This window comes from Phalacrocorax aristotelis, chromosome 6 (genome assembly GCF_949628215.1).
Source record: "Phalacrocorax aristotelis chromosome 6, bGulAri2.1, whole genome shotgun sequence".
In the NCBI taxonomy this organism is placed as follows: domain Eukaryota; kingdom Metazoa; phylum Chordata; class Aves; order Suliformes; family Phalacrocoracidae; genus Phalacrocorax; species Phalacrocorax aristotelis.
In genome coordinates this window covers 63,023,781-63,034,201 of record NC_134281.1, presented here as the reverse complement: position 1 = coordinate 63,034,201, position 10,421 = coordinate 63,023,781, and the positions used below count along the sequence as shown (strand labels likewise).

The following is a 10,421-nucleotide window of genomic DNA, read 5'->3' as shown; positions in this document are numbered from 1 at the left end:
TTGTACTTCAAAAGTGTATTTTTTTTTTAAATGAACACTTTAATAGAGGAGAAAACAGGATTTTGTATTGTTTTTTGAGAAAGTAAGTTTCCAGCACTGCTTCAGAAATCCAAAGGAAATAACAGCTTTTGAGATGCAGACGTGGAGGATATGGTGTTTGTATTGTTCTTTTTTGGAGCCTGTCACCTTCAGTAACCTAAAATCAATTGAATAGTTTTTTATTTGAAGCTGTTAGGTTTTCTTCCCCCAAACCTAAAGTGCAAATAAAATTCAAGTCGGTTAGTGCAGCACGTTTTAGGGGAGAACAGAGGGAAAATGATGCTATGCCGTGGCACGCTCCCCATCCCCTCTCGGAAGAGTTGGGAGGGCATCTCTCCTAACGCCTGATGGCTTGCCTCCTGCCCTAGGCCGCAGGGGTCGGGAGGCCGTGGCGGGGGGTTCAGGTGGCCGTGGCGGGGGTCAGGCCGTGGCGGGGCCCCGCCGCTGCGCCCCGTGCGCCGCAGGTGCTCCGTCCGGCCCTGCCGAGCCGCCCCGCGATCGCCCCGAGGCCGCGGCCGCCGGGGGCGGGGGCGCGGGCAGGTGCCGGCGGGGGCGGGTCCCGCCCCCCGGCGCGGGGCGGGGTGGTGCGGGCGGGGCGGGGCGGCCGCGGCGGCGGCGGCGGGAGAGCGCAGCAGGGTCCGCCGCGGCCGCAGAGCGTTGTGGCGGGGATGGAGCCCTGGAAGCAGTGCGGGCAGTGGCTGATCAGCTGCAAGGTGCTGCCGCCCAACCACCGGGTGACCTGGGACACGGCCCAGGTCTTCGACCTGGCGCAGACGCTGCGCGACGGCGTCCTGCTCTGCCAGCTCCTCAACAACCTGCGCGGCCACTCCATCAACCTCAAAGAGATCAACCTGCGCCCGCAGATGTCCCAGGTGCGGCCGCGGGGGCTCCGCGCGGGGGGGCTCTGCGCGCTTTGTCTGAGTCTCTGGGGGCACGCGGCGGTTCCGCGGGCGCGCAGGAGGAGCCGCGAAAGGCCGGGTGCGCCCGCGCCCGCTGCTTGCCCGCAGCCCTCGCGCCCGCGCAGCTTCCCGCCGGTGCCGCGGGGCCGGGCCCGCTCCGTGCGGGGCGGCGGGTCCGGCCCCGGGGCAGCCCCCGCCGGGCTCCGCTCCTTCCCTTCCCTTCCCCGCCGCCGGCTTGGCGCGTCCGAGGCCCCCGGAGCCTCGTTGAAGGCTGCCGCCCGCAGCCGGGCCCGCCGAGCCCCTGCCGGCAGCCGCGGGGCCCGTCCCCTCGGGGCGGCCGCGCTGAGGAGAAGTTCCCCGCAGCGGTCCCGCAGGCAGCGGAGCGGCGGCCCTGAGCACGCCGAGCGCTCGTACAGGCGGGCTGCAGCCCCAGCCGGCCTCTCGGCTGCCTGGATTTACCTGCGGGCGCGGGCGGGGGGCGGGGGCTGCGGAGCGGGGTCGGCTGGCCTTCGCGCCTGCCTTTGCGACCGGCGAGGCTGAGTGGTAAAAAGTCATCGGTAATGGGAAACCGTGCTCTTGATAGCCGGTTGCCGGTGTTGTAGTATCTTATTTTTCATTTCAGACCCTTTTATATTTCGCTTTTTAAACCGATACTTTGGTTAAATAATGACAAAATGTAATTCCAAATTCATTCCCTTCTAAAAGCATCTTTTTTTAGTTGGGAGCGCTGTTTTGTTATTGTGCCTCCTAAAGCCGGTTTCGGATATCGAGGTAAGACTACATTAATAATTGAGTGAGAAGAGGCTCTATATGTACATGACTTCCTGTCACAGCTTTGCGCACACCTATGCCGCTGCAGAGACGGCGACAGCCAAGCAGATGTCGTCTGAAAGGAAACTGAACTTCTGAGGCTTTCATGTGTTTTAAAACATTGAGAAACCGGCACATTGTAACATGCCAGTGTTACAATTCTGGGTTAGATTTATAGGAATAAAAACGGCCACTGGTGCTTAGGAGACTGGCAAGGAGCAGCGGTAGTGGATTATACTGTGGGAGGAATGTTCCTTGCCTGTGTTTGCTCACAAAAACAGTTATTTTCTTTCTTTTTGTTTCTTATTTTTAGCATCTATGTTTTACGCCAAGGGGACGTTTGCTGTAAGCCTGCCGTGCAAAAAGATGAAAAAAAGCGTCAGGTGTATTTCAGCTAGTCAGAATGAAAACTGCCAGACCCTTGTACTAGATGTGAACAGGGTAAAGGCTGCCCTGCGTACTTGAGAGCTCAAGTGCCTGCTTGAATTGCCTTTGCAGAGGCAATACTTCATCTGAGTGAGGGAGAGATGCAGAGGGCAGGCTCCCCCGAATGGAAGAAATCCAGACAAGTTCTCCATGCTCTGCTAAAACTCTCACAGAGTTTCAGGACATGCTGAACTCTACCGGAGCCCTGGTTTATACTTCCATATTAGTTAGATTCATTGCTTCCAAACAGACCCTCTTCACTTTAGCTTGTAGAACTGTGAATACTTTGCATAGGAACTCTTAGAAATGGTTTCTTGCCCTGCTTATAATGGATAAAAAGTATGGAAACAGATTCTCTTTTTTTTTTTTTTTTTTAAAATGAACTGGAAAAGTGTCCTCATGATATTACACAGTATTTTCTGGATAGCTAACTCATTGAGTCAACTTAAATTAGATAGTAATGTTGCTATCTGGACCAGTATTACTTAATTTTAGTAGTGGTGGTCTCCTCCTGTCTACTAAAAATAAGTGTCAGAATGCTCTCCTCTCTTCTTTCTTAGAGCAGGCTTGGGAATTAAGATTCGTATTTATTTCTCTAAGTGCGTTTGAACTATGGATTATAATTATAGATCTTGGATTGTTTATAATGCATGTTTTGAACTTGAGCTTCATACGTGTATAATGCAACTACTGGTGCTGTTTCACAGGGATGACAGTTGCCTCCTTGTCTCTGTGCGTGCTGTGTGCCTGAGGAACCCCTCCTCTGTGGTGCTGCCGGCCCCTCTCTCCAATGGTGCATTTCTGGCCTCAGCTGATTTCACCCTTGAAACGGGGAACCGTTGCTGGACCAGAACCTATAATGTTAACACTTACGCAGCATTAAACTTATGGGAATGCTACCTTTGCTTTGTGTGAGACCAAGATTTAGTCATGTAAGTGAGGTTCTGTGGGGCTTGATGAAAAGCCTCTCGGAGGAGATGCTTTCTGCTGGAAAGGATCACTCAGGGAAGATCTGAGAAATTGTTATTAAAAATGTAGTATGTTGGAGTTCTGTGAGTTGCTTGTAGTTTGTTGCTAAGACTGTAAAGAGCACTTAGCAATAACTTATGCTGAAGTCTCGGAGGCTTGAAGATTACCAATTTGGTGAGATTTACTTGGAGTCTGCAGAGTTGAGCCCTAAATTGTGAGTTTTGTCAGAAGAATACTTGTCAGTAATACATTTCCTGCATCATAGGATCTCAGGGTCTTGTAGAAACACTAGCTAACTGTCCCGTGCCTTGTGGGGTAGTGATTTATAGACTTTGGAGGCATGGGGTGCTGGAGCAGAGTTGGTGTTAGGATAGAAATCACCTTGGCCACTGACTGCGCTGTCCACTGGAACACGCCACTACGTCTGTACCGCTTAGCTGAACTGTTTGAACCTCATGTGACCCTAACCTGTCATCTTCTGGAACTGAGCTGCTGCTCTTGCACTCCCTTATCTGATGTTGTTTTCTGCCGCAGAACCTTAGAATGGCTCAGGGGATTCTTACCGCATGGTTTCTGAGCAATAGAAGTGGAGAATGAGAAGGGTGGACAGAGGCTTCATGAATGGGCCCCGTGGAAGGCAGGCTGTATGATTCTACCCTTGTCTCTTACTGCTGCTGACATTTGTCAGGCCGTTCTCTACGAACCAAGCTTTCATGTCTTGGGGGCTAGTTATAAATGCCACAGCACCAAAGAACAAGAAAGTGAGAGATGGTGCCTCAGGCAGACCTGGGAGTAGATGTCAAGTGTCTGACCTGAGAGAGTCAAGTCTCATATTTATTTTTACAGAATAGAAGTGGCAGATCAGGCGTTGGTGATGCTCATCAGCTCTGCTCAATAGACCTTGGTAACCCCTTAAAAACTACATCAGAAGCGCTGAGGGATTATGACTGATGCTGCCGCTTCAGATGCCGCTTTTTGTTGGAGCCTTGCTCAGTCAAACAGGAGCAGTGTTGCTTTGCTTTGTAAGCACCCTACCGCTGCCGGCTCTTGGGGCATGAATAGAAACTGAGAGCGGTGATGCTCAGCATTGCAACACAGACACGTGCTTGACCAAATGGCAGGGGGTGTGTTCTCTTTTATGGGCTGGCTAGCACAGGGAGCTGCATACCTTTGTCATGCTGCCAGCCACACACCTTGTGTCACAGCTGTTCTCATGGGTGGGCTGTCTTATGCGTTTGAAATTGCTGGACTCAGCCCCGCTACCTATTTGGAGGATTTACACAATGCCTGTGTAAGAGAAGTGTCTCAGTGATTTTAAATTGCAAAACATTGGGCTTAGGAGCTATTTGAATGCTGGCTGTTTTCATCTGCATTTCTGTATGTTTATGAAAATATATATATTTATATTTGGTTAGTGGAAAGAGTCCTTTGAAGAACAGGAGCTGATTCAGTCAGTTACCCTCTCCAGAACATAAAGCCTCAGATGTGAAAGTACAAACCTTGCTTGTATAAAGGATGAGCAGCATTGTTGCTTTGCCAATGAATCTTCCACCTCTGGGTTGCCAGCTGAATGCTGCCTGGCTCCTGTCTGAGAAGCTGGCGTGTCTCCGTGCAAGGTCCCCTGTGAAAAACTGCATGTGGGCTTTGTATGAGGTTGGAAACTGTCGGGTTCAGGGACATTCATGACCAGGTTTTTTTTTTTTTACCGTGACTGAACAGAACAGGAGAGCATTGGATCTCTTAAGAGCTCTTTTGTCAAGGCCCAAACCCACTCTGCTCTTCGAACTCCCACAAGCTAGCGACATCAGTTGTTATTTTCAACCACTGCTTGTGCCATCAGGAAAGGAAATTTGGAAGATGGATCAAATAATGTCTTTTGGCCTTCAGCTGAAGGGGAGTCTGCTGGATGCAGACTTGAGAGTTGGTGTGAAAGTGGTCCTACTGCGGGCACCATGTGAAGAAGCGCTAAACCTTGCAGCTGCTGGGAGTGGAGCTGGAAGAGGGAATGTGCTAAATGGGTGGCAGAGACGTGACTGGCGTGCTGGTGCGTTGCAGGGTTTCCCCGAAGGGTAGCATTGGTGCCTGGTGACGGTGAGGTGGAGCACTGCAGCTCAGCGTTGGTGTCTTCCATGGGAGCTGTTCCCTGTAGTAATTCACTTTCCTCAGATGCTGTTTCTTGGCTAACGTAGTCTGGTGAAAATAATAAAAATAGAAGTGATCCATAACAGAGAGTAGTAATCCTAATGTTTAATCATAATTGTACAAGAATTTAAATAATTTATCTCCAGAAATATAAAACCTAAACCAACGGATTACTTTGGATTTGTGGAAGATGGCATCTGTTTAATGCTTATCTTTTATCTTTAATACTTTGCAAACTAGTTTTGAAATGGTTTTTGCAAGGCATTTAGTTGTGAGAGACTGCTAAACAGGAAAACTGCCCTTAATGCAATATGGCACGGGAGTTTACTAAAGGGGATGTTGACATAGATTAAATATCAAAAATAACTATTTCCTATTTTTCTAATAAAAATAAACAAAATATCCCTCACTTGTATTAAAAGTTCAAATGTTTTCTAATTTTAGGGAGTTACTTTTTTTGCTGTGACTATGTAGTCCAAAGGAAATTCATATCTTTGTCATCCACATTACATTTTGGTGTGGCAACTGAGCTTTTGAGCAGTTTATTTTTATTGGTTACAGCGGTATTAGGTAGCCTCAGGATGTGGGTGTGCTGAGAGGCATACCTCTCAGCTTCCTCTGGTCCTGCCCTTGGCTTGGAGCTTCCCCACCCCCCACAAACGGTAACCATCATCTCCGTCCCCTAGCTCAGTGAGTGCGTGTCCTACCTCTGCAAGCTTCCTGCAGGAGGGCATGCCCTCCAGTACTTCCCCATGTGGGCCTTCCCGCAGCTGTGCCACTTGATTTTTTTTTTCCTTCCGAATTTTAGCCTGGGAGAACATGCCAAATGGCAGGGTATCAAACTTTGTGTGCCACGTGGCTCTGCAAAGGAGGAGATGGGAATTGTCTCGACTCTGCACATTGTCTGAAAGAGTGGCATGTGAGTGGGTGCGCTGACCTCTGTGCATGAGGGTGTGATTTAGGTCTGGGATCTTAGGAGGGACAAGATGAGCTAAATGAGAAAATGAAAGGGATTCAGAGTGGTGCTTGTGGCCCTTCCAGGAGTCATGGGATATCAGTAATCTGTTTTCCCTAGGCAGAAAGGTCTTTGAGAGGACTGGTGTGCAAAACGACTCTTAATCTGTGTTTGCTTGTTACATTAGGTGCTAAGTTATTGAGTTAAGGAAGTACCACAAAGATACATTTAAACTAACATAGTTTTTCTGAAATAGCAAAATTTCTTGGGCTTGAACAAGAGTTTGGGAACTCGTTCAATTTTTGTGTGTAGAAAGGTGTGTTCAGAAAAAAACCTATCCTTTTGAATGATTTAAAACTGACTGTGTATATGTATATGGCAATGTAATTGTTTTGAAAAATAGTTGTTGAACTTTTCAAGTTTTTTCAATCTCTTTGCTTACTTGCTGCTACTCTGATCCACTGAACGTCTTTACCACAATTAACTATTTTCACGATTCATCTAAATGAAAGCTGCACTGGCCATTAGATATATCCGTAAGCTATATTATCCATAAAAGATAGATTTATTCATATGTATGGTATCATATGCATATCTTATACATGTTGGACTGGGTAAAATATGTTGAATGAATATTTGTTCGAAGCGTGACCTTTATGCTTTGTGCTAGGAAAAGCAGCTGACAAAAAAGTAGTGACCCAGATTTTCTAGGTAATTCTTACCTTGAGAAGATGGAGAACATAATACTTAAACTGATGTAATTTTTTTGAAAATTTTTGTTCACATTGATTCTTTTTTGTTGGGGGGAAGGGAAAACGGACTTGTACTGTATTGTAAAGCTTATTTTACATACTGTTTGTGTCATACAGCGGTTAAACGCAGCAAATGCATCTTGCCAAGAATTGTCTCAAATGTTCCCTCCTGCACAAAGTTTTAGTGTGCTGGGAGCTAATGCATTAACAGGAAAAATAATCGTACGAGTTTGTCACAGAGGCTACTGTGTGTGCCAGCGGCGGTTAATCTAAATTAATGCCTGTGTCCGGCATGCTGCTGTGTCATGTGGGAGAAGCCATGTTATTTTTTGAGCCTTCTCTGACAAAGGTGGGGGAGACCTGTGATAGTGGCAAGCTGAAGGACTGCTTATGAAAAGAAACTAATAAATCAGAAAGGCTCAGGGGGAGAGAGAAGGATGTATAAGAAGTAGAAGAAAACCATCAAAAGAAACAAATATGAACTAGAGAGAAAGATCAGAAAAAGTTGTGAAGCTGGATTAAAGGGGGTGTTGGCCAGCAGGACACCTCGGGATTTTGAGAGGGGACAGGAAAAAATAATTTAAGATTTATCCCAAGATAAACAGAGAAAAACAGTCTTGGATATGCTGTGTTATTCTTTAATGATAACGGCATTATTGTTTAATGATGCTGGGCCGGTCTCAGTAATAAGGTGCTGCCTTAGGACGGTGAGGTCCAGGAGGTTATTTACCAGGCTGCGGCACTGCACCTCAGGATGGGCTAGTGCGATGCATTGGTGCAATTTGTGCACTGGTGAGACAGAGGATCTTGGATTTCTCACCCACATCCTCTCCTCCCCTTCCTTTAAGGTCAAGAGTTTACTGAATTGTAGGTATAAAGATTAAATCGTAGATGTAAAGAAGGAAATACAGAGAGGGTAAGGAAGGAAGGGGCTGCAAGGTAAGGCAGCTGCTGGTGGGCAAGGAGTGAGGGGGAGGACCCTGAAAGGTGCATCCATTGTGGCTGTGCCGGTGGGGACCCAGCAGCTCCTGGGCCTGGTGTAGCTGAGCTTGGCCTTGACTGGTGTGGCGTTAGGAAGGAGGGTTAACTGGGAGCAGCAGATGAGAGGCATGAGCAGGAAGGACTTTCAGTTTGGTGTTGGTAAAATAGAGGCAGGCAGGGAGCAAGACAGTTTTCTGCTGAAGTGATGTTGGCTCCCTGGCCAGCAGCTGGCCTGGATGGGAACGGGCCAAATGCCGTGGCTGCAGAGCAGCTGCTGGCGCGCTCCCCTCCGTATGCCCGCCGTGTGCCGGGGCAGAAGCGAGCTCCTGTCTGGCCCTGAGCATGCGCTGCCGGTGGCAGGCAGGGATGTCCTGGCTCGTGCCCTGCCTTGCGTGGGTATCTCTGAGTAGAGAGGAAGGTTTATTAGGTCACTGGCAGTTTTATCTTCGAGTTTTACTGGATGTAGAGGCGTCAGTTTTTGAACTTGTTTCCCCAATACTAGAATTGTATCTGTAGTTCTTTAAAAACCAAGCCAAACAAAAAAAAGCATCAAAACCCGTTGATTTTTATTCTCCTCCTAATTGCTCCAAAACAGCGTTGCAGTACTTCCATGTTACTCCATTATGCTCCATAGCAATGTTTTGTGCTGCCTTACACTGTGCTATTTCAGTATTTTGAAAATTCAGTTTCACAGAGAAGTATGAATTGATGTGTACCATGTCAAATCAGCCATTCATTTTTTTTTTACTGCACTTTCCAGTTTATTCAGCGTCATCTGGAGCTACCTTTTCTTTCTTCTGATTTTGCTTTGACAAGCCAAGCTTAAGACTTCAGGCATTGTGAAATACCAGCTGTTTGCTAAAACTTGATATGTGAAATGGAATCTGAACTGATATCTTTACAGTAAGGTTTTGAATTTTTATGTTTAGGAGAAAGATGTTCCCTCAAAGCTCGGTGAATGCTGTTGGCTCCAGTTCGACACATGGTCAAGTGAGAACGTATCTTTTAGAAAAATATCAGTCAGTGATCCTTTCTTTCATCCTGTATTAAATGACAATAGTGAATGACTTGGTAAGATGAGACATTGAAGGACTATTAATAGGTTATTTGATTCTTTGCATATTAGAACATGAGACCTCAGTCACAATTGTGTAATATAGTGGTATTGTAGCAATTTCAATAAAAGCTGCTCATGAACTATTTAAAACATTCTTGCAGCCCTACAGGTATGAACTAATGTAATTGGAAAAATTAAGTTCAGCTGTCTTGTATTACAATCCAAAATATTTTGGGCCTGTAAAGTGCCTCTACTTTCAGGCAGAATTTTATTTTATAGTTGGTTAGAAGGGATTAAGTTAATCTGTCCTTACCTATTTTTCACTAGTTTTATGCCTTTGAAAATCACTTGAAAGTTATTTTAAATGATGTAGAGAATATGGTATGATTGCCTTGCAGAAGCAAACAAAATGTACATTTGATGTTGTTGCTGTAATGAAATGTTTTCTGACAAAAAACCAAAACAAAGCAGTTTTTAAAGCATGTTTTTAAATGGTAGAGCTTAGAAGGACAAGATGATTTTGTATTTCCAAAATCATTAGATATGTACTTTAATCCTTGATACAGTCAAATTTACCTATTTATTTCTGAGTTATATAAGGGTATGTACTGTATAATCTATACTTGGGATACTTTGTACCATTGCTTGTTCCTGCATTCACATCGCTTCAGCATGGGAAGAAGCCTTACAGTCAACTAAAGCAGAATGATTAGTCTCGACCCTTAAAAATTTAGACTGTCAAAGCAGCCTCCCTTTACTGTTGCATAGGAAACCCAATGCTAAAAACGTGTAATGCATTGTTTTGTCTGCCCACACTCTAAATTAATACTGTAATAATGACAGCATCCTCACAGCCTAATTCCTTGTGTTTTGCTTGTATGTTGGTGGTCAAGATTTAAATTATACTTATGTGCTCCAGTGACTGACTTTAAATTAAGGCAGTGATGCCTTAGATCAGCTGATATAAGCCCATGATGGCCATGTTGTTTTTTCCTTCTGAGTTCCTCAGGGTCTGTGAGCCCAATAAGTCTGATTCGAGTGCAGAGATGGTTCAAGGTAGACAGAGGACTACATCTTCATTGCACTAATGTACCCGTCAGATTTTAAGTGCCTCTGGATGGGGGTATGGTGATGATATAATCCTACCACGTGAACTGTAACTCACGGTAAACACTCATCAATCCTACTTATCTCCATAGGATTTAGATCAAGCTTTGAATTTCTTTTTCCTGGAGAACAAGGAGAAAGTAGGAAACACCAGGGAGAATGTTCAAACTATTGCTACTGCCTGTGGCTCTTTTAACTCTTGAAATAGAAAGGCTGAGATTCTCTGAAGTGCCCTTGCAGGCTGCTGCCTTTGTCTCAGCTGATGTCTGGTTGGTTGAAAAGGG

At 46.1% G+C, this 10,421-nt stretch overlaps 1 protein-coding gene across 1 annotated transcript in view; it reads left to right on the top strand.

The window, feature by feature from the left end:
* The first annotated feature begins 637 nt into the window (after positions 1 to 637).
* VAV3 (vav guanine nucleotide exchange factor 3) overlaps positions 638 to 10,421 on the top strand; it is a 172,309-nt gene continuing 162,525 nt past the window's right edge. Inside the window, exon 1 of the mRNA XM_075098276.1 lies at positions 638 to 911. Within this exon, the coding sequence (XP_074954377.1) occupies positions 708 to 911 (204 nt within the window). The 5' untranslated portion in view covers positions 638 to 707. The remainder of the gene's footprint in view (positions 912 to 10,421) is intronic.